Source organism: Prunus avium, chromosome 1, assembly GCF_965620075.1.
Source record: "Prunus avium chromosome 1, drPruAviu1.hap1.1, whole genome shotgun sequence".
In the NCBI taxonomy this organism is placed as follows: Eukaryota; Viridiplantae; Streptophyta; class Magnoliopsida; order Rosales; family Rosaceae; genus Prunus; species Prunus avium.
The window spans coordinates 39,920,187-39,943,121 of NC_142284.1; the positions used below are offsets into that span (position 1 = coordinate 39,920,187).

Here is a 22,935-nt window from a genome sequence, read left to right on the forward strand (position 1 = left end):
TCTCCTAAATTTGTTAATGGTTTTGCGTTATTTCCTTATTCTTTCCTAAGCGTAGCAGACAGAAATTATAGAGGAGATTCCTATATGTTCGATTCTCTCCTCCCAATATCTATCGTATAAAAAGAGAAAAAGAAAGAAAAACGTTAAATGATGTCGTATTGTCATATGGGCCGTGGCCCACAACCGATAGTTTGCCGGCCCAGTCAAACCCAAATCCTTTTCTATCTCTCTGTCTCTGGGTTTCTGGCTCTGTTTCAGAAACCTGGACAATCCATCCTGACGCTGCGTGTGTGATGAACTGCTTGTCGCACGTTTCGTCATACACAACCGCCATTTTCAGGAGGAAGGGTCGTTTCGTGGCGACGAGTTTTCTGTACAGACCTTGCTCGTGGAAAAGAAAATTGGACCTTTCGTGTGGGGTTAAGTGCATCAACTTAGAATCAACGAGATTCCATGTTCAGCTCTACTCGTCTCGAAGCAAAGCCAGCAGCAGCATCAGCAGCAAGACGACGTCGTCTCGTTCACAGAGGAAGTCAGAAGCTGAACCGGTTGTGGAGCTGGAAAAAGATGCCTTCTATGTAGTGCGCAAAGGAGATATTGTTGGTGTTTATAAGAGTTTCAGCGATTGTCAGGCTCAGCTTAGTTCTTCGGTAATTTTACATTTTTCTTTTTCTGGGTTAAATGGGTTAATGTGCTTGAACTTCACTTCACTTCACTCTTTCTTTTTTGTTTGGAATTGTGGTAGATATTTGATCCTCCGGTTAGTGTGTACAAAGGATACTCTTTGCCTAAGGACACTGAAGAGTATCTTGGTTCATGTGGACTTACGAATGCCATTTACACAATCGCGGCTGCAGATTTGAAGGATGATATTTTTGGCAAGCTTATGCATTGCCCTTTTCAAGTAAGAGTTCACTTGCTACCCTCTGCATTTCGTTTTCCGATTTCGATTTCAGAAAGGCAAATTTTTTACTGTGTGCCCATTTGGAATTAAACTCCTAATTAGGCTTCCAATGGACTAGTGAGATTTAGGCTTCCAATTTCAATTTCAAAAGTCCCCATTTGAAATTCAACTCCTAATTATGCTTCCAATGGACCAGTGAGATTTATCCTTTATGGCATAGCAGTTGATTGTGCTTGTATCTTGTATTATAGATTATTTTTAGTAATTGTCAGCTCCTTTGCATGTTCTGGAGTAAGATAAACAATGTACTATGCGCAACAGAGACACTTTTAACTTTGAGGTTGAAGAATGTAATAATTATTCTGAGCTCAAGCTTTTTTGGACATATGTTTTTGAATTAATTTGAGTTGCTTCTCCATGCATCTCGTACTAATTATCTATAGATTGGGAGTATAATTTATTTCTTTTTCACTTCAGGATCCAGCATCTTTGCAAGGTGGAGCATCTGTCACAGATGCGCTCAAAAAGAGATCCCATGAAGTGCCTGCATCAGATAATTTGGTGAGTTCATAATCATGGCTATCTCTGGACTGGAATACCCTCATTGGAGAAAATGAAGAACAATTGTCTTGGAAATGCTAACTTTCTTATTTCCGACTATCTACTAGTAAAATTTGTTGTATTCTTGAGTGTTTCTATTTCTATATAGACAATAAAGATACTTTATCTCGTGTGTTTCTGGGCATTTTCTATTTTGTTTCATGTTTATCCCTATTCAAATGTTCAGATTATTCTGTATTGTTAATTGTTTTGGTTTGTGTATAATATGATATAACTACAACTTAAAGACGTTGTAGGTTGATTATATTCTGTGCCTTGTGCGTCAGATGCATTTTGATTTTGCTGCTTTAATTTCTACTTGTTTCAATGCTTTGCAGGAAGTAATTTGTTCACCTTCCATAGCAGATGATCCATTGAGAAAGCATGTCAAGATAGATCATTCCACTCAATCATCACCCTTAGATTCTGTAAGTTGAATTCGTTGTAATGCCAATGATGTCTGATGATTGGAAAACAAGCTTTTATTTTTTTATTTTTTTAAAGATACTATAAATATAAACCCCTTTGCCCACTTTTTGGTGTCTCTCTAGTGATCTTTCACATTCTGGAGTTCTGTACATTATTATCATTTCTTTGCACTTGTGTTGTATAACCAAAAAAAAAAGAAAAAAAAAGAAATGGAAAATGATTTGGTGGTCATCTTATATTTTTAGGGCTTCTGTACTCTTGAGTTTGATGGTGCATCAAAAGGAAATCCTGGACTAGCTGGTGCTGGAGCTGTGCTGCGAGCTGATGATGGAAGTTTGGTATGCATTTTAGCTTCGGGGTTTGCATATTTTAAAACACACGAAGAATCTTCTCCTTGACCATGCTTCTTCTGTAGATCTGTAAACTTCATGAAGGTCTGGGTGTTAGAACCAATAATGTTGCTGAGTACCGAGCTCTGATTCTGGGGCTAAAATATGCTCTTAAGAAAGGTTTTACTAAGATTCGTGTCAAAGGTGACTCCAAACTCATCTGTATGCAGGTATGTTATTATTTTTGTTATCTTCTGCTAAGGGTGGTTTACCTTATATCTGTTTCTGTCTTGGATTCTTATATTTTGAACTTCTTTTTCTGTTTAAAATGGTTTTAATCAAACTCCAGGGATCTCTGCTGCACCTTCAGTCATTATTTTGGTACTGGTTAATGTTTTTAGATGCCAATGCCACCATCTTTAAGTTGTCCTTATTGATTTTGAAAAAGAAAATTTGATTTGACATATGCTCTGTTAGGGTCTTTAAGCTTAAAACACTGTGTGCAGTGTTGTAATTTCTCAAAGGGCCTTTCCTTCCATCCAGTGTTTATGGTGTTTGATGCTTCAGGCGTTCTGTATTTGTTATTTCCTTTTCTGCAACTCTGTAACTGTGATGTTACTGGAACAGGTGCAGGGGTTATGGAGGGTCAGAAACCAGAACATGTCTGATTTGTGTGAAGAGGTGAAGGAACTGAAGGATAAATTTCTCTCCTTTGAGATCAGTCATGTTCTCAGGGTGGGTAAAGTCGATTCTGTTTATAATTTGTGCTCTACGATACTTTTGTGGGTTTGTATTACAATTCTTGTTAAATGCTCGTCCATCCCATTAATCCACCACCTCATTTGGGCTGCTTATAACATTCTGAGACTTTGTTGTATACCCAAAAGGAACTCAATTCTGAGGCAGATGCTCAAGCAAACTTGGCAGTCCGTCTTATGGGTGAGGCTTTCAAATCTGAGTTTGCGTTTATGCAGTTTCTGGATTCTGTCTATGGTCAATCTAATTTATCAATGTCTATGGGGCCTGTTCGCTATGCAGATGGTCAAGTCCAGGAGGAGGAGTTCAGGAAGTAGGTTAAATGATAGTCTACTGCTGGGTATGTTTTGGGTTGGTATTAAACAGAAAGTTAAGACAATAATCACAAAGTTTTCTTATTCTTTGGCCTAAAGTTGAATGCTAATGCAGGTGACCTGAGTTTTTGAGGGTTAGACCCTGATAAGTTCAGGATATTTGGGCTTCCAGCTGAGTGTACGATGAGCACTGTGGCTTGGTGGTTTGCTATTATGTGGTTCATTGGGCATGAATTAGCAGCACAGCCATGATTTCAGCTGTGAAACTGTGTCTGACTCGTAGCGTTTCTGTTAATCAATCTTTGAGGTGGAGCCAGGGTTTGGCACCGGGGTGAAATAATTCATGATAGAAAGGAGACTCAGTTTCACAAACTCTGATCCGGCAAACATTGGGATTTGCAAGCCTCAGCATACAGAAAAGGAAAAATGCATAGGAGAAATGTGTTATTATAGCATTAGGTAATAATTGTTTCAATATTCTTATAGTTTTTATGCATTTTACGAACAGTTAGGAGAAATCTTAATGTTGTAACTTACTGTGTATACAATGATAAAAATGAAGCGATAAAGCATATACAATGTGATTTTCTTACCATTTAATTGTCATAATTTGATGTCTAAATTGTTTCTCGCAAATTCGATTGAATTTGATACTATCTCAATGCCACACATTAGGTTCAATGGTGATAAATTTCATCAATAGAATTATACAAACAAGTGGCGAAAAAAACAATGAAATTAAAACTTTTTACTTGAAACAATCAAATTAAAATTCATTTGAAGTTTTAAAAGCCGAATACTTGGAAACCAAGCAAAAGGCAATTGTTTAAATGATGCGATCCCATTAAACTTTCTTCTTAAGTTGAGTTGGAAAATATAACTCTTGAAATACAGCGGTCGCTAGTCGGCGCTACTGCTAAAGATGACGGTGACAAGGTTAATGAGATTGCTGCCAAAACTAACAACGACAAGACCCTCGCTTGCTTCTTCATCTTTTCCATTAAAATGTGTATTTTCTTCCAAATCATCATCATCACCGTCTTCGTCCGACGTCGTTTCGAGCACTGCTGCTGATGCTGTTGATCTTGGTGATGAAGAAGAAGATGATGTACCCATCTACTCTAACCCAACTGCTACTTCGGGGGTTAAGCCCGTGATACCCACTCTTCTTCAGCCACGCGTTGTGGTCTACGATGGGGTCTGCCATCTCTGCCATGGAGGTTTCAGAAATCCCTTTTTCTCTTCACCCTTTTCTTGTGTATTTTGGGCTCTGAATTTCTAGGTTTTCATTTCGGTCCAATTTGTCAGATGGGTTCTGTTCTGTCTAAAGTGGTTTTCTTTCTTTCCTTCTCTCCCCGAAAAACTGATAAACAGGGGTGAAGTGGGTGATTAAAGCAGACAAGTACAGGAAGATCAAATTCTGTTGCCTTCAATCGGAGACTGCTGAGCCTTATTTGAGATTGTGTGGTCTTGATCGAGAGGATGTTCTTCGTCGCTTTTTGTTTGTTGAAGGCCCGGGGCTATACCATCAAGGCTCTACTGGTTAGTACCTCTCACCATTCTTCAACTTTGCAATTCGTATGCTTTAGATGATGGATTTGCCTGTTACTAGTACTTTGCATTGAGGTTGGTTTTGGGTTTCTATGTATTCTCATGACACTCACCTCAAGTTCACATCTTTATTCATGGGCTTGCCCTTGTTTGAAAAATTAATTCATTGCTTAGTTACCAGTCTTAGTAAAGTAACAAAACTAAAAATGGGTACTAATAATAATGTGGGACTTGGTATCTGTAACTCTTCTGTTTTAGACATCTCCTAGATAGGAAGCACAGAAGGGTTGGTTTTCTTAGTATGGTGTGACAAGGAATAATATTGAATGAAATTGCAAAATCTGAGTAAAGACTATAACCCATACTAGACATTCCACATTCTTTCAGTGTTTGATTCTGGATTGTACATGGGGATTTTGATATTTTGCTTTTGTAAACTAACCCTGTTTTATTTGCACCCATAATTCTGTCAATGCTGTTCGGTAAATAAAACCAATTATGAAAACTTTGAGGGAAAATGAAAATTGTATATGAGAGAGACAGACACAAGATTAGAAAAGCCCATCTTTCCAAATCAAAGGACACAATTTATACACTTTGAATTTAGATCTGTTAGTCATGGCTCTTTGCATGCGCTTTATAATAAACATGTTGGATTTTTGTTTTACAGCTATGATTAAAACAGGAATGAACTAAGTAACTTCCCAGATATTTGGGTTTGGGTTTGGGGTTAGGTAGACATCCTTGATCCTTGTAAAAGTAATAGTCTTACTGCAACCATTCCATAGCCCATCTTTCCAAATCAAAGGAACTCGGTTTTAGTTTCCCTTTAGTAGACTTTCTTTGGCCATAATAATTGAAAACGCAGAGGAAAACTTTTGAACCTTACGTCCACACCATTTCTGAAGGTTGATACCATTAGGTTCCTCAGGATGGATGTCTTTAAGATTCTAGGGATTCTTCTTTCTTTTTCTGATAAAAATCGTAGCAAGAAACTTAGTTTCAAACTTGACTCATTATTCTGTGCGTAGTTCCAGTTCTAAACTTTGTTGTTTGAGAGAAACTTTTGGCTCTTGGCTTCGAGTGAACAAGACTTTAATCATGATAAACTAATAGATTTTGGGCAGATTTTTATGCATATGAATGTATGAATGCAAATCATGTCAGTTGCAAATGCTTTTCCTTTTAGCCTGCATCTCATATTTTTCGCTTGTAAGCTTTTGAAAATGTGGTCTAAATTCCTCAGTTTATATGTTTCTGCAGCTGCACTGAAAGTATTGTCATACTTGCCTCTCCCTTACTCTGCTTTAAGCGCATTCATGGTCATCCCAACTCCTCTGAGAGAGATTGTCTATGATTATGTTGCCAAACGGCGCTATGACTTCTTCGGCAAATCTGAAGATTGCTTAGTCTTGCAAGAGAAAGAGTTGCTGGAGCGTTTCATTGATAGGGAAGAGATAATGTATCGAGCTCGATCAGATTTTTAATTAGCTCCCATAGAGCTAGCTATCATCACCTAAGTTTTGGTTATATGGTTGATGTAAAGAAATGAAATAAAATATATCATTCTGTATACAATGTGGCTATTTTGATTACAACAGTTCAGTCATAGATTGCAGCTTTGAGGTGTGGCATTTCTGCATTCTGATCGTTTATAAGCTAGATAAAAATCTTGGTTTGGGCAGAGTCCATAAGAAAGCCTCGAACGTTTTAACAGAAAAAGCATATGCAAACAAAAAACGCTTCTACTGGTGTTATAGGGCTCAACAAAGAATGAGGAGCCCTCCAAAAATAGGCGTATGCCCCAATATGCGGCGCGCACACGGTATTCTTTAGTAAAAGGCGAAAGAATAGTTCGCTTTGTGCTCACCGCAGGGCTCCGTGGTTTACAAGAGAGGGCTCAGTACGCATATATACTTGCTCTTCGATGCTAGTTTTGTCTTTCTCCGGCGATGTGGGATTTAAGGTTTCCATCATCCCGCCAGCTGGACTTCAGAAGCATAGTTCTCAACTTTTTCTCCTTGAAAGGAATAAAAAATACATTTTATGCCCAACAACTGTCTTCGTTAGTCCATTCAGGTCATAGAAAGTATTGAAAGGTGAGTTAAACACTGATTCAAAATGAACCAGACCAGGTTCATATTTCTCCTTTGAAACTTCTCTCAACAACTGTCTCCATTAGTCCATTCATTCAAGTTCTTGCTGATTAAAATCCGTAATAAAAATACCCGCAGGAAACCTTTTACCTCTTCCAGCCTCACTATATCCTATTTCATTAACGAACCTTGAATATCATAGAAGAAGCTATCGAATTAAAACTGAATCACCCATTACACAGAATGCAAGGCAAAGAGAATGCCATGGAACGTTCTTGCTCGTTCACATTATCAACCTTGGAACTTGAATTATAGGGCTCAGCCAAAGATGACTAAGTCCTCCAAAAATGGGCGTATGCCGCTAATTGCAGCGAGCACACGGTATTCTTTAGTAAAAGGCGAAAGAATAGTTCGCTCTGTGCCCACTGCACGGCTCCGTGGTTTCTAAGTGAAGCTCAAGCTGCTTAATATATTAGCTTCTGAGTTGTTGGTTTGTCCTTCTTTTTGATGTGGGATTTTTGTACATCATTCTCATCTTCACTTCCATGCCTATTAGGCCATTACCTTTCTCTTAGATAATCGAGCAGAAACTTGTGGAATGTCTGTACTTCACTCGAGATGAACTTATTCCCTCAAAATCTTCGTTAATCGATTCAAATTCTTGGCAATATCAATATTTCAGTACATACTATGAACCATGAATTCCATGTTGATTGATAAAGCCCTTCTACCACCACTACAAATGGTTTGAAAGATTACATGATTTTCACTTCAAAAACAAACTTCACATTCTTTCCCTTTGGCAAATTGGTAGACTTGGCACAGAGCCATTTCTGGTTTTCACGGAAGAAGATGCAACAGTCTCGAAGCCATTTTCATACAACACTACAAGTTCGCAGTACACTGATTCAAAATGAACCAAACAAAGTAGATATTTCACTCCTTGGAAATTTATCTTAACTACTGTCTACATTAGTCCATTTATTCAAGTTCTTGCTGATTTGAATCCGGTATGTATTTAAAAAAAAAAAAAAAAAAAACTGAGAGACAATGTCTCAATTGGTCTAATTTTCTTTCGTTTTCCAGCCTCACTATATCCTATTTTTCTCTCGTTAAGACAGAGTTAAGATAGTATAAATATCATTGGTAGATACTTTTCGAATTTGACAGAAACACGCATTAGGTTGCCTACACAGTGCATGGACAGAGAATGACGTAAATTGCTGTTGCTCGTTCAAACTACAATTTTAGAACTTGAATTATAGGGCTCAGCCAATAACGGCCAAGTCCTCCAAAAATGGGCGTATGCCGCTAATCGCAGTGCTCACACGGTATTCTTTAGTAAAAGGCGAAAGAATAGTTCGCTTTGTGCTCACTGCACGGCTCCGTGATTTTTACTCGAACCTCAAGCTGCTTAATATATTAGCTTCTCAGTCGTTGGCTTGTCGTTCTTTCCGATGTGGGACTTTGTTAAACCATCCCTATCTTCACTTCCTACCTAATCGGACTTTAAGAGCATTTTCATTTGGAAACCTTTCCTCTGTATTTCGTAACGACCATCACTTTTCTCACAGATAATCGAAGAAAAACTATATAAATTTTGAAATAATATATATATGGGTGAATCAGGTGGTGTGTTGAAACTTTCTCTACGTCTGTGATGATAGTTTTTTTTAAATATTTTTTTTTAAGAAATAGAATTCATTCATAGAACCAAAGACGTACAAAGAACGCCATGATACAGTGGGCTCGTTAAAACCTTCCTAGGACAACCTCATGGGATAAACCCCAGGAGAGGAAAAAGTACCACATATGTTATGGACTAATAAGAGAGTCAGATTCAAGTCACTTTGGACCATTACAATAAAAGAACAAATAAAAAATGAAAACTCACACATAGACCTCCAACGAGAATTGCAACTATAGACCAACACAGTAAACCCACATAAGAGGACCGCAGAACATTCCAACGGTCAAAAGAAGCCTTCTATGAGCAAAATCATAGTTCTTTGACATCCACACAAACTGCAAGACATATCATAGCAGAAACTAGGAGAGAATATGCAGGAGGAACATATAAACAACAGTAAAAGGACCCCTGAGAAGCACTCCAATTCAACTCAGAACCAGACAAAGAAAACCTCATATGACCAAGTATAATTCTTTGATCGGTGCAGAGTAGAGAAGAGCACCACATCCCAACAACTACCACTAGCGTCGCTGCTACCGCTATCGTTGAAACAAAGACAAAACATCAGCCACCAGATATCACAACTCTCCTGAGGAGAGACACAATCCAGTGTCACCACATAAACAACGATAAAAGGACCCCTAAGAAGCACTCCACTTCAACTCATAACCGAACAAAGAAAACCTCCTATGACCAAAAATAGTTATTTGGTCGGTGTAGAGTAGAGAATAGCACTACATCCCAACAACTACCACCAGTGTCGCTACTGCCGCCACTGTTGAAACAAAGACAAAACATCAGCCACCAGGTATCACAACTCTCCCGAGGAGAGACACAATTTAGCATCACTACTGTAGCCTCCGTTGAGACAAAGACAACACTAGCCACCTAGAACACTGCAAAAACAATCAAACAAAACAAATAGACAAACAGATCTAGACTATCTGGAGATGGGAGGAGGAGAAGAGGGGATAAGAGGAAGGGAAAAGATGGGAGAAAAAGAAGGGGAGATGAGGAGAGGAAGGGACTTCCTTGCAGTTGGTTGTCAACAAAAAAAAAAAAGGGACCACCAGAGTGCGACTATATTTTTTGTAGCACTTAAAAGCTGATTTCAAAAAGGCAGGAATATAATATTAGTTAAAATGTTGCTCACTGCTTCTCATATAAAACCAATTATTTGACTTACAATGTCTATAAGCTTCTTCACTCCGAGATGTACTTAATTTCGTGTTGATTGATAAAGCACTTCTACAACTAGAAGTTAGATTTTCACTTGAAAAACCATGACATAAGAATATGAAAAAGGCTCGAAGCAATTTTGATCGCATTAAAGTTATAACATTTCAATTACAAGATTAGACTCTTCTTGTAGGGCACCACAAGAATGATGCACCCTTGAAAAAATAGGCGTATGCCAATATTAGCGGCGAGCACACGGTATTCTTTAGTAAAAGGCGAAAGAATAGTTCGCTTTGTGCTCACCGCACGGCTCCGTGCCTTTTCGGCGTCAGCTCAAGAAGCATAATGTAGTAGCTCTGTGGTAGGTTGTGCAACTCCCCTAGTCGATGTGGGACTTTCGTTGCAATTATCTTTCAACACCTTACATTTGTCTTGTCCTATACGAGTTTCTATAGATTGCATTCGAAAACCTCATGGGATGTTTGATACATTGATTGGGTGGTTCAAAATTCAACTTGTTTATATCAGAAACCAACCTATATCAAATTGGGGTCTATTCTGTAAGACTTTAAAACCATCTTTCAATATCCTTCTTTCCTTTCCTTTTTGTCCTTTGGAGGTCTCATGGCCTGTCTTTAATCTTTATATTTATATTATGAAGCTATCCAGCCTCACCACGAATGTGTTAAACTGAGCAGTAGCTTTCCATCCCCTTGCACGCCAAGGTTAGGGTCAGATACCAAAATTGGACAATTTCCATGAAATCGGATTAAGCCTTTGGGTTTAAGAAAATTGATTCAAAACAAGAACGCAGAATTTGAATGATATTCCCTCATGACTGGATCCCAGGGTGGTCAGTATGATATTTGCATAGAAGACCAACAATGAGAAAACTTAGTCGCCTTTCAAATTTGCAACCCTGAGTACTTTGACTATTGGACAAAGATAAAACTCAAAGACAAGAAGCAGAAGATGAGATCTTAAGGCAAAAAGAACAGCTTTTCATTGACGCTTGGACCAAAAGCCTTCAAGTAGACACTCCCATCCCCCAGGACCTAGGAGTACATTTTCACTGCATAACATTACAACAAAGGGCAACTAATTGACTTTCGAATTTTTCCCTCGTCATCAGTTTTACAAGCATAACAGGAATCAAAACTGCTTGGCTAACTCTATATATAACCTATGCTTACACTAGCAAACTACAGAGAAACAATCTTGCAGAACATGAGCTTTCTGTTAATTTTCGTCACCAGTCCATTCATTCCAGTCCTTGTCAACATGATTTTGTGCCCATTTGATTGCTGCACGCGCAGCTTGCTGTCCACCAGGTAATCCACGCTCATTCAGAGTATCAGCCATATCAATGAAAGGAACTACCAAGAGTGTCCCAGGACCACCATACTCGGTGTGCAAGAAAGTACTGAATATCTGTGGCAAAGAATCATTAGGGAAAACAGTTTAGTGCCCATATACTTCCATTCAAATCAACAAGAATCTTATCCCCAATGAGACGGTATATAACACAAAGTATCCAAATCCATACACAAAAGAAGTGGCTTTGAAAGTAGAAGCTCTGAAATGACAACATTTCAGTGCAGAAGCATTTCTATGAACAGCTTCAAATAGGAAAATAAGGAATCATTGATAAAATTGTACACTATTGTAGGCCGAATATAACGGCAAAGAACGTGCTAGACAATGATGCAATGTGAAGAACATTATGATTACCAACATATCTGGCAACGATTGAGAACTCCCAACGCAAATTTGTCATTACAAAAGAAATATCAAGTTTATGGATATACAATGCCAAACTTAATTCAAGCAAGGATTTTTTGTTCTCCAAGCTACTTAGTCGCTTGCCCTGAGTAAATTCCAAAACATAAACTGATAAACTTTAAACAGCCTAAGCAAAATATTTGGTGTTAAGCAGGCAAAGTCGTTTTAAGCTCCAGTCTCTCTCTTACAATTACAAAATGAGGCATACAATTACAAGGGAAGTTAACTCAGTACCTCAGTGCAGATCCCAACGACCTCTTCAACAAAGTCTTCATACAAATCTTTCTTGGAAAGCTTATTCAGGAGATGGGTCCTAAACTTTTCTGTCTCCTGGACCCCCAAAAAACCATAAATCGAATAAAAATCAATTCTTTTTAGAGAAGGAAAAGATGGTGAGTTGTAAGAGACTCACCTCATCAGCAAATTCAGGAATTGGGTCCGGAAATTTGTATTCTGCTGCTGCTCTGCATATTTGCTTTCTTAACGACAAAGATGACGAAGGTGAAGAAAGGTATCTGATACTAGTTGGTCTAAATCTCCATGACAAGCTTAATGAAACCCTAACACTTGAAACCGAAGAGGAAGAAGAAGGCAGGAAGGAAGAGGATGAGTCAAGTTTTGAAGGAGTTACAGATAGAAGCGGAGCTACACTACTCCAGCTCATCTCTTTCCTTCTCTTATCTAAAACCTCCTCAAAATCTTAACAATGTCTGCTCTTGGAATTATGGGATTTTATTATAAGGCTGATAGCCTCACTATTCTGATATTACAATTTCACCCCTGCCCCAGGGAGGAGAGACCTGCCATTTTCACAATTTAGGACAAGAGAATGTATTATCCATTATCCATATCGTGCCAATGCGAACGACAGCAAAAATTGTAGACTCTGAACTTTTTTTATTTTCGCATTTTATTGAATTTTAACAGTAATTTTCATTTTTATGTCCCATTTGAATATATTTTTTTTTCATCTAGCAGTTGTGATTTGTGTCCCTAAAAAAATGAGAAGCTCATCATTCGGATCATTACACTGTATTTAAATAGTTCTTCGGATTAATTGAAGATAATCATAACAATATCTTCTTTTTTTTTGTCGAAAGATAATCATAACAATATCATTCGACAGACTCAGGGCAAATCTTCGAGTTGTAATAAGGAAAAAAGTTAAAATCAAGGGTTTTTTTTTTTTTTGGTGGCGATACGAAGTTAAATTCAAGGTTGAGAAGAATTGTGACAGAGTGTACTAAAGTAATATACATTTGAATTCGCAAAAAAATTGAAAGGGTTTGTATGTGAACAAGACTTTCCCTCTCTCCTTGTCTGCAAAATTGGAACTGAAGTGTGTTTCCCTTACAAGGCCGAGTTTGTTAGTTCACATGTACACATTACTCATACAAAACATTCACACGTCACAGATTTCTCTCATGTGGTTCAAGCCAAGGAAACCCAAGGAAATCAAACACCTCCTTTTCTGTGTCAAATTTCAAGCTTGCGCTAGCTCTCACCCCCTGTAACATAAAAGATACAAGCATGCATTCAGTGAACCATGAAGAGATACAAAGTGGGGGAAAAGGTACAAAAACCAACAAGCCATTACCCGTTTACTGCCGGAAGAGCCATGAGTAGCTGGAAACAGCCCCGTATCATCAAGCCGGAATCCTTTAGATTCAGCTAGTAATCTCAACCTGCATTTAGATTGTGACAAACTTAAAGATGGTGTATTGAATTTCTCACCAACAAAAGGAACAAAATAGATAAAATTTTACAAACTTTTCGACTTAGCATTTGGGTGAATAACACTTTACCCCAATAGCATATCAGAAAGTAAAGAAGTGAATGATAACTATGTACAGATTCTAATTGGTATGAGGGAAAAAGTAGATATGGAGAATGTTCAAGTAACACGGATCATCGAGTCATGATGTTTATAGAAACTACAAGACTGAGAAATTAAGAGCCTTGCTTTTTCCCTCTAAATTGAGAGGATGCTTCAAAAATATGATACTATGCCTAACATAGTATAGAAGTCAATAAAGAAAACGAACCTCCTATTCAATACATCATTCCCTGTCCAAGCTATTAGTCCAAATGCATATATCTCCAATGGGTAAACCTATAAAAACAAACCAAAGACATTAGAATATATCAGAAAATTGATCCTATATATTAATGTGACTCTCCCATAAACAATCACAAAAAGCAGGCCATAGTGTCCCTGCCTGGGAGGAGGGACAAACTACACAAGTATGAAATGAAAAATCAAAAAATAAAGACTTTCTGCTAACTTTGTCTGATATAATAAAAAATGATAGAGAGATCACCAAAAACCTTAAGATCTATGCGATGTCGCAACTCTCTTCCTGGATATGTGCAAAGTCCGAAATATGTGTCAACGCCAGAATCAGTACCCTGCTCATGTTATTGAAAAAAGAACTTAATGCAAGCAAATTTATGTCATGGCAAGTGAATAATAATATCATAGCATCATAAACAAGAAAAATATTAAGAGAACATTAAAAGATATTTTAAGAAGTCAGATGACTCTAATGTTCAACGAGTGTGTAATACATTTTGCAGCATTCTAACTTGACACAAACCAAATGCGTCTTAAAATTATCACCACTCAACTAGTTAACGAAAACCTGAGTTCAATTTATGACAGCATGTGTGTAACACTGACATATGTACACTACAAAAATCATGAGAAGAAATGGCTAAAACAGAGAAAAAAATATATATGTATGCTAAAACAGAGAAATTTTTTTTTTATACATATATATCACGTTACCTCCTCACTATGCGTACTGAAAATCAAATCCTCTCGTAGGAACTTCATATCCTTTAACTGCTTTACATATTTTGGTAGAAAACCTTTATGACTGAAAACACAGACCAAAGTAAGTAATCCTTTCAAAACTAAAACCAGTAGGAATTTTACTGGTAAATAGCAAGAACACAACTATAGTAGTAGTATCAAATAATGGGATCTGAGACAATGATGAAAAACATGGATAAAAAAGAAAAATGCAAGCTATCCACAAGGAAAATTACAGGAAAATTAAGTAGCATCTAACCAAATTGAGCCCAGGATATAATGAGAGCTCCCTTTAGCTGGTATACATCATTATTCCAGAATACATGTATTTTTTAGTTTTTTTCAAATAGGGATGAGAAACAATGGCTTCATACCTCGTTCCATCAGGATGTGTAATTACAATGTCTAGATCCCCACAAGAAGCTTTCCCGCGTCTATATGATCCACCACATACAATGACCACCTACAGGTAGATATAGCCCACATACAAATATCAAGCTACACACTAGAAGAGAAGAGCAAGACTAATTCTTTTAAAGAATGGGTCACTGAATGTTACATTGATCCACATTCATTCCTCTAAAAGGTCATACTTAAACAAGGAATTAGAAAAAGCATGCGTTCAATTTGGCTCAATTAAATCCAGTATATAGTAGTAGTGCCATGCCAGTGTGAACATGCAAACCCAAGTTAAGCACATTTCCCCTAAATACACCAGTTCTTTTTTGCCTCACATGGCAGTTAGTTCAAACATTATTATATGCTCACCCCAGGCAAAACATTCTCTCCGACTTTCTGTAGAAGATGTTCCATCTCTTCAGCCTATTGAATTTTAAAAAAAACCAGTTTGTTGTGGGTAAGTAGATGCAAAGGAATCAGGTTAGCATAGAAATCGGGAAAACAAATATTATAATTAGACCTCATGGCGTGGGATCCTCTGTTTGATATCGTCATAATATCTTAACCCCAACTTTTGCGAATTTGTTAATGAATCTTCATTCTTCAAATCATCTAATGTGCGGTGTCCTTTCTCATATAATTTCAGTGCAGTAGCTGGACCAACACCCCAAATTTCCTCAAATAAGGCGATTGTTCGTACCTGCAATTCATTAACCAAATGAAGAAACCAGAACCGTCAAACAATAAAGATATGAAGTTATAGCCTTAGAATTTGATAAAATAGTGCATTCCCCTTGCACACACAAACATAAATCATAAGTGAATCAGTGTCTTTACACTTTAAAAAAAGGAAACAACTACTGGAGCATGAGTTTAACAAAAAGAAGAATTCAAATTTCAAATTAGCAGCAGAATACTGAAACCATAGATTTACTGAGAACCTTTCCAACACCTTTTCATCTGTTTCAAAGTGCTCCAACTTGGATAACTTCCCAGTAGTCACGATCTCATGAATCTGCAATCACAGATCAAAAGCTTCTGTTATCAGGTGGACAAAGTAGGAAGAATTCACCATTCCTCACAGAGAGGAATATGCAAACTTTCAGAATAGGAAGCTCCAAATGAAATATAATCTCTCACGTAGCTGACTGATATCTAATTATAGTTTAAGTAACTGAAAACAATTCCTAATCGACTATCCTTTCATGATGGAAGCATAGACCATACTAAATTTCAAAACACTGATAAATAGTAAGAATAATATCATAAGGCTTGTGGCTTCACAAAGTGCACCTAGTAACATGTACTTGACACAAAACATATTCAGAGAACTAGCAAATCCTCCTCTATATACAAACCCATATCAGAACAGAATCCTCCCAATACAAAATTTAAACTTAGGCATGTGTGTCTTACATGATCTTGCATAGACTTTCCAATGTTGGGTAGGTTTTTAACTTGGTCCACACTTTGAATCTTGAAAGGCAACTTCTCTATAACTGGTATAGCCTTGTAATAGCTAAATGATCTTCGGTCATCACCCAATGCTTTAATTGAAACGCACAAGATTACCACCAAACATCAGAATTCTGGAAATCAAAAGTGCAAAGTGAACAAACAGATGTTAAAGAAATCCCACCTCTATAAATATTGATAAGTTTGCCGAATATCTGGGTTATGTTCTTATTCAAGTCAGGTGGGCTGTAGGGCACAGCCGATTGCAATGCAGTGACCTGATCCTTATTTGGAGATTCAGGGGTTTTGGGTATTGAAGTGTGAGCCAAGTCATCTGGAGAAGATGATCTTGTCTTTTTGGGTTTTGGTAGTTCATCATCGCTAGAAATGTAATCATTGGAGGACTTGTCTGCTTCCAATTTTAGATGGTACATATCCTCAGATACCTTCTCTCCTGAGCTCAAACTATCCTCCAGCCACTGATAAACTACAACTGTCTGCAAACCACCACAAGTTTGAAACTTGGAAGATTATAGTCCATTCTAACACTGAATTGAATCTTATTCAATTAATCAAAGCCTTAAAGAAAATGAAATGGTGAATGAAAACTCACTCCTTTAAAGTGAGCCAAGCGCTCACTACCCAGTTGTTGTAAGAGGGCTTCTGGGTCCATAGCAAGTATATGAGTGACCCTTTTGGTTAGGCTGTCTTCGATTCTAGCCCCCATTTGGACCAATTTTTGCTTCCAAATCTGAAAACTTAGGCACCAATGCTCAAAATATGAAGAAGAAGCTACAATAAAAACGCATGGGCCATGGAGTCGAGAAGCTATGAGTGTTTTACCTGTAAACGACGGCTCTGAACTCGTTTTTCGACTAAGAAGACGACCAATCCAGCGAACATTCCCTGAGGATCGGACGGTGGACTTTGATTTCTGGTTGCCTTTGGCGCCATTACTTTGACCGGGTTTCGTTTATTCTGGGTGTGTCGGGGGCCTTCTACAACTAGCCGAGGAGGGCTTTTTACAGTTTTACGTTTGAATTGGGCGAGCTCGTCATCTGCGAGCTTTGCGTGCAACCGCAATCAATGCTGTCAAATTCTCAATCCTGATCGTTGGAGGACACGTGTGTTTCGAGGAAGATCAAACACCGTTTTTTCCTTTTGATGGGTGACAATCAAATACGTAACAGATAAAATATGCGATGTGAATTTTTTTTTGTTGGAACGATGCGTATTATTCTGTAGATATTTAAAAAATATACGATAACAAATTTGGCAATTATATCAAAATTTAAATATTTTTAGTTATTTTTTTTTGGTAAAAGTATTTTTAGTTATTTTCAATAGTACAAGAACAACATGTATTTTATTATAAGAAAAATTAGGTATTAGACATAATTAGTAAAAAAAAATAGGTATTAGACATAATTAACTTTACTAATTAGTATTTGAGACATTGGGCATTTTTGTTTGGGTTTTAATACCTAGGAAAGATTGTTATTTTGGATTAGGCAGGAGGCCTAGATTCGTTGGGCCTGTTTAAATTATAAAGGTAAAAATACAATTTTACCCTTTTGTTTAAAACCAGATCTCAGTCTCTCTCTCTCTCTCCTCTTCCTTATTCACTCCATCAATGACGACGCCCTCTCTCTCATCTTCCCACTTCTCTCCATCGACGATACGATGCCCTCTCTTTCTCCTCTTCCTTCTTCACTCAATCAATGATGACAACACCCGCTCTCTCTCCTCTTCCTTATTTGCTCCATCGACAACGACACCCTCTCTCTCATCTTCCTTCTTCTCACGCGAAGCTCTGTTTTTCATCTGGTGAGGTATGTGTTTTCTACATCAAATTCTTATTTCAATTTTCTAGATCCGTTATTTCAATTTTCTAGATCAGATTCTTCTCATGCGAAGTTCAGTTTCTGTATCTATTGATTTATTAAGACTATATGGATCTAACAATAGATCCGTTAGGCTAGCCTTGTCATTAGTGTGGGGTGAAATGATTTGGCTTTAATTCACATTTATAAATAAGTTTTGAACTCTGCTTGATTGCCTAAATGGAAGGTTTGGACATACATACTAGTTCTAGACTAATTCTTGGTCATTTTTCATCTTCATTAGTCTAATATTGGTCTCATAGAACTTTTGAGATTGAAGAGATTGCAAATTGTAACAATGTAGTTGGTAGGAATGTAAGCTAACAGAAACTCCGTACTAGTTGTTTTTTTTAAGGTGAAAAACTATTGTTCCATGTTCTGAATTTTCCTCTTAGAGAAGCATCAGTTCAATTGCATATAATACTCTTTAAAGATCCCAATTACATCACTGTATGAAAATTCCTCCTTGAGAGTGCCCTCTACACTTGTGTAACGGAAATATTGAACTAATACTAAATTATTAGTTACAACATTAGGCATTATTCTCTGTTCCATCAAGCTGCTTATTTGATTTGTCATGCAATGCTGTTTGATTCCTTGGGTTGCTGAATTTGCCTTGTGTATGAACATGTCAGGTTGGCTCCTATCATGCATTTCGTTATTGGTGGCTTCCAGACCTCTAACCCCTGGTGTTGAACACAAAAAATTACATGATAAGGAAAGGGGCCCAGGATAAAAGCCCAAGACATGAAGGTTGATCTTTAAGGCTGCTGATTGTCCCTTAAGGTCAGTTTTCAAAAGAAATAGAAAATCAAACAAATAAAAAAATAAAAGGTGGGAAGAGATCGTGTTTATCCTCTGCAAATCCATTCAGCACAGAGGCCGCTTACTTAGCAAACGTGCTTCCCCAACTGCTATTGATCTTTTGCCTATAAAAGTCATGAACGTACAGAGGCAAAGGGGGGGAAAAAAAAGCAGAGGCGAGAAATCTGAAGGAGGAACGAAGGGCTGCAGAAATTGAAGGCAAGAAGCAAAAGGAGAAAATCCAAAGTGCTGCAAAGAAGAAAGAGTCAGGTTGCTGAAATTCTAAAACGCCAGAAAATAAAAGAAGGAACTAAGTGCTCCAAAGGTTACCAGAAAAGCAAATCAAAAGCATCATTGGCAAGGTATCAATATATTTGTAGGTTCTGTGCTCTTTGTTGTTAATTTAACTTGCGAGCAAAAAGAGCTTTGGTTGTCAACAATTGCAGCCACCATAATGACGTCAAGACAGCAGCAAGTCAAGGCTTTGAGAATGTGCAGTGCGAAATTCCTCCATGCCCTTGCTGTCAATTTGTCACAGAGATCTCAAGAAATTGCAAGGGAAAGGATTAGATCCCTCCCAAACATAAAATGGTGGTGTCACTGCAACATTGCATAGAAAGACCTCTCGCAAGGACCTCTTTTCTGTGAAAATATACAGAGGACTTCTGCAAGAACTCCACTGTATTAATCCTTCCAAATTGGTGATGGCAGCACAACTTACACAAAGAGAGCTCTCGCAAGCAAGGATCTCTTTTCTGTGAAAATATTCAGATGGGCTTCTGCAAGAACTCCACTGTATTAAGTGCTATGAGCACCTTGCAGGTGTTTATAGACATACTCGATGAAAATAATGCAGTGCTTTTGAGTAACAAATAGAAAGACAAAGATATTCAAGAGGTTTCTGTACAAAAAGAAAACTGTTTTCTTGTCAGACCAAAACTTCTCCAAGTCAAGCACAAGAGAATTAATTTGCACCCCTCAATTTCCCTGGAGCCTTGGAGTCTTTAACAAATAAAGAATAAAATGAAGACACAAGTGGGCAAGCCTTTCTCTGGTGTCCTGCAGGCCAAGCTAAATGGGACTTTGCCCCAGCAAAAGCTCCAGTCACAAATCAAAGAAAGAATGCACTGCTGTTGCTTAGTAAAAATGTAAAGGAAGAAAGTGGGGTGGAGAGTTTGTTGTTTGGTGAAGATGTGATAATAGCAAACCCAAAGCCCAACCAATTGGTTTTGCTGGACATGCAGAGACTCGCATGTTCCTAGCCAAATATCCAAGAAGAAGTCTTAACTCCTGAAACGCCAATTTGATCTATCTGGGAAGCATAAAATAAAATAATGCTTAATCAGTGGGACAAGGGCAATTCCCCCAAAAAAATTGTCAAAGAAGGATGAAGGGCAAGTGGTTCATCTTCCAAATTCAAGTGTTTAAACAGTATAACAACTCCCACATGTTTAACGGAGCCAACCATTGACAATTCTCAAGTGCTAGAAAATACCAGTTAACAAATAATTGGTATAACCATCAAATAAAATTTGATGGACCTTTTCCTCAAATCAAAATTGGTCCGTCCAAAATTCCCTTCAAAATAAAAATGTATCAATTAGCAAATAATTGATACGAAAATCCCAAATTTCTCAAATGGTACAAAACCACGCCAAAACCCAAATGGTACAAAACCATTCCAAATTTTCTCATGGGTCATCCACCCACGCAAATTTTAATGAGATCAAATTCAAATTTCTCACACCACAAATTCTTTCAAGGAGTCATTCATTCCTTGAAAGTCCAATCAAATTTTCTGAACTACGTTCGGTTTGATTCCACCAAGGATACGTAGGCAATTTGGAAATTCAATCCAAATACAACCGCAAGCCCAAACAGAATCCCTGGTTTACCTTAACCAAATTCACCCCAAACACTTTTCCAACCACAAAAATGAAATTGAATCCCTGGTCCAACCACATTCATATAAATTCCATAAAATATTTCTCACACTACAAATTCTTTCAAAGGGGTCATTCATTCCTTGAAAGTCCAATCAAATTCTCCAGTGAACTACAAAAGGCTTGATCCCCAACAGGGGGTATGTAGGCAGTCTAGGGTTTCCTGGATGTAGCCATAACATCAAATCAAGTTCCATTATTTATTTCATTCTTCATATTGGAATCAAAGGGTTTTCTCTTTCCAAAGAGATTATAATTAAGAGATATTTTCATCTTGAATGGGTCATACTCAATTAATAATAAAAACTCTTATTTGTAAATAAGAGTGAGATTATGTTGGGTGAAATTTTAATTACTTTATTACATTTTTTATCTAACACCTGGTGTTCTTAGTTGATGGATTGGCCTGGAAGGTCTTTCTAGTGTCTTGGCTGGTCAATGGGGTACTGGAACTGTTGTTAATATTATGTTAACTCGCAATTGTACAGGGCAATTAATAGTATAGCAAGACAAGTACGAGGTCGTACCCACGAAGACTGAGAAGTTAAAACTAGTTATGTACTTAGATTACCAAATTCAAGAAAGTAGGAGGTTATATCTAAAACAGAATTTAAAGTAAGAGTGGTTGTGATTGTTGAACAAAAGAAGCAAAATGAAATTGCAAACAAAAACAAGTAAACAAATGTAACAAAGAGTGGTTTTAAGAGTTGAAAAACAGATTTGGAGACTAGGGCATTCGAATCACTATAACTATTCAATTCTGGGTTATAAGGAGTCAAGTAACAAGTCTAATTCATATTCAAAGATTGATTATAGCTAACGTATCTAATCCCTAATTTGATCATTTGTTGTCTAACCTAAATTAAGTATTAGGAACCCATTAAGCCTAGAAGAATAATTTAAACAACCAAGCATGTATCTAATCCCTGTTGTCGAATGTCCATACATACTCTTCCTATTCATAGTTCAATTTGAATCAAAGCATGGTGTCTACTCTTGATTCAAACCAAGATAGCTAACATACAAGTTCTAATGGTGATCAATCATTCAAACAAGTATATTAACTGATAAGCATAATGAATAAAAACATGAATCATGAATCAAACTTGAAACTCCAAACTTCAAACTTATAAACCCAGAATATTCATGTTAGGTTACATCGAAGCTCTAGTTATGAAATTAGCTGCTCATAATGAAAAATAAACTTAGATAGAAATGAGAAAACATAAGGAATGCAATAAGAGTAGAAAAACCCCTTTTCTGAAGTTCTTGTGGTGTCCAAGACTTCTTCAAGTGCTTCTCCACGTCTAATGCTTCTCCAAGAGCTTCCCCACGTCTAGAATGATGTATGACAGCTATTAGGTGATTTGGGATGAGTTCGGGTGAGTGGTGATGGTTGAGAAAGAGGAAATTCGTAGGGAAATGGAAGGGAGGTTTTCTGGAGCTGTTTTGGTGATTTTGGGGCAGTTTAGAGTATTGTGTTGATTGCTGGAGTGTTTAGGGTTGTGGGAATGTATGAGGATGATTTCTAGATATGTTGAAGGAATGATGGAAGTGTGGAGGATGGCTGAAGTGAATTTTGTAGCTTGAAGACTTCTCTATTTATAGGGCTAAGAGGGAGGAACATCATGATGAAATCCAACACCACCATTCCTCCTTTAATACAATCCATAACTCCCACTTTATCTTGTCTATGTTAGTGTGGTTGGAATCAATCCCATCCCATACTTCTTTTGCTGCACCTCAAGCTTTCTTCACATGGGTGTTCAAAGGTGTTCAATTGTGGCTGCCTTTTGCTGCCAACCCATGTGGGTTTTCTTTTGGTTGCTGGAAATAAAAGATTCTTCTGAACCAGGCTTGGTGTAGGAAGCCCTGAGGTTTCAATATGTATCCAATGGGGCTCAAATTTGGATATGTCATAATAGACACCCATTGGAACAACTTGTATGAAGAATGCATTCCCATCTGAGCAGTACAAGTGTACGTTTTGGGCCTTGCAAGTTGAC

General features: G+C 37.5%; 4 protein-coding genes, 1 long non-coding RNA gene and 4 other non-coding genes across 13 annotated transcripts; 3 read left to right on the forward strand and 6 right to left on the reverse strand.

Moving 5' to 3' along the window:
* The first annotated feature begins 239 nt into the window (after positions 1–239).
* Positions 240–3,941, forward strand: LOC110770085 (uncharacterized). 2 transcript variants are annotated; one of them, XM_021974174.2, is made up of 10 exons: positions 240–650; positions 746–904; positions 1,382–1,465; positions 1,843–1,932; positions 2,179–2,271; positions 2,349–2,492; positions 2,890–2,997; positions 3,150–3,201; positions 3,301–3,358; positions 3,448–3,941. In XM_021974174.2, the coding sequence occupies exons 1-9, from the start codon at positions 294–296 to the stop codon at positions 3,333–3,335; spliced, it is 1,122 nt and encodes a 373-aa protein (XP_021829866.2). In that variant the 5' UTR covers positions 240–293; the 3' UTR covers positions 3,336–3,358; positions 3,448–3,941. The 2 variants fall into 2 exon arrangements, with proteins under 2 accessions (XP_021829866.2, XP_088103344.1); XM_088247218.1 differs by having other exon boundaries at positions 2,890–3,201.
* Positions 3,942–4,161: 220 nt separating this feature from the next.
* On the forward strand, positions 4,162–6,517 carry LOC148297814 (Putative thiol-disulfide oxidoreductase DCC). The gene is made up of 3 exons (XM_088247219.1): positions 4,162–4,552; positions 4,707–4,874; positions 6,147–6,517. Exons 1-3 carry the CDS (start codon positions 4,255–4,257, stop codon positions 6,368–6,370), a joined length of 690 nt encoding a protein of 229 aa, XP_088103345.1. The 5' UTR covers positions 4,162–4,254; the 3' UTR covers positions 6,371–6,517.
* A 125-nt stretch (positions 6,518–6,642) lies between these two features.
* On the reverse strand, positions 6,643–6,762 carry LOC148297815 (U5 spliceosomal RNA). The gene has a single exon (XR_015833349.1). It is a non-coding gene; the product is annotated as a U5 spliceosomal RNA (small nuclear RNA).
* A 537-nt stretch (positions 6,763–7,299) lies between these two features.
* On the reverse strand, positions 7,300–7,414 carry LOC148297816 (U5 spliceosomal RNA). Its single transcript, XR_015833350.1, has one exon. It is a non-coding gene; the product is annotated as a U5 spliceosomal RNA (small nuclear RNA).
* Positions 7,415–8,245: 831 nt separating this feature from the next.
* On the reverse strand, positions 8,246–8,364 carry LOC148297817 (U5 spliceosomal RNA). The gene has a single exon (XR_015833352.1). It is a non-coding gene; the product is annotated as a U5 spliceosomal RNA (small nuclear RNA).
* Positions 8,365–10,041: 1,677 nt separating this feature from the next.
* Positions 10,042–10,161, reverse strand: LOC148297818 (U5 spliceosomal RNA). The gene has a single exon (XR_015833351.1). It is a non-coding gene; the product is annotated as a U5 spliceosomal RNA (small nuclear RNA).
* Positions 10,162–10,828: 667 nt separating this feature from the next.
* On the reverse strand, positions 10,829–12,420 carry PRIN2 (Serine/Threonine-kinase). The gene is made up of 3 exons (XM_021974177.2): positions 12,043–12,420; positions 11,865–11,960; positions 10,829–11,279 (listed from the first exon to the last, which is right to left on the reverse strand). The coding sequence occupies exons 1-3, from the start codon at positions 12,292–12,294 to the stop codon at positions 11,088–11,090; spliced, it is 540 nt and encodes a 179-aa protein (XP_021829869.2). The 5' UTR covers positions 12,295–12,420; the 3' UTR covers positions 10,829–11,087.
* Positions 12,421–12,869: 449 nt separating this feature from the next.
* On the reverse strand, positions 12,870–17,444 carry POL{LAMBDA} (DNA polymerase lambda (POLL)). Of its 4 annotated transcripts, none has more exons than XM_021974171.2 (13): positions 17,143–17,440; positions 16,913–17,050; positions 16,484–16,796; positions 16,261–16,391; positions 15,797–15,859; positions 15,365–15,544; positions 15,214–15,267; positions 14,820–14,908; positions 14,419–14,509; positions 13,959–14,039; positions 13,676–13,743; positions 13,228–13,315; positions 12,870–13,138 (listed from the first exon to the last, which is right to left on the reverse strand). In XM_021974171.2, exons 1-13 carry the CDS (start codon positions 17,251–17,253, stop codon positions 13,040–13,042), a joined length of 1,506 nt encoding a protein of 501 aa, XP_021829863.1. In that variant the 5' UTR covers positions 17,254–17,440; the 3' UTR covers positions 12,870–13,039. The 4 variants fall into 4 exon arrangements, 3 of the variants coding, with proteins under 3 accessions (XP_021829863.1, XP_021829864.1, XP_088107846.1); XM_021974172.2 differs by having other exon boundaries at positions 16,913–17,057; positions 17,143–17,282; XR_002528684.2 differs by having other exon boundaries at positions 13,086–13,138; positions 13,952–14,039; positions 17,143–17,444.
* A 455-nt stretch (positions 17,445–17,899) lies between these two features.
* Positions 17,900–18,985, forward strand: LOC110770091 (uncharacterized). Its single transcript, XR_002528685.2, has 2 exons — positions 17,900–18,131; positions 18,818–18,985. It is a non-coding gene; the product is annotated as an uncharacterized LOC110770091 (long non-coding RNA).
* Positions 18,986–22,935: the final 3,950 nt, after the last annotated feature.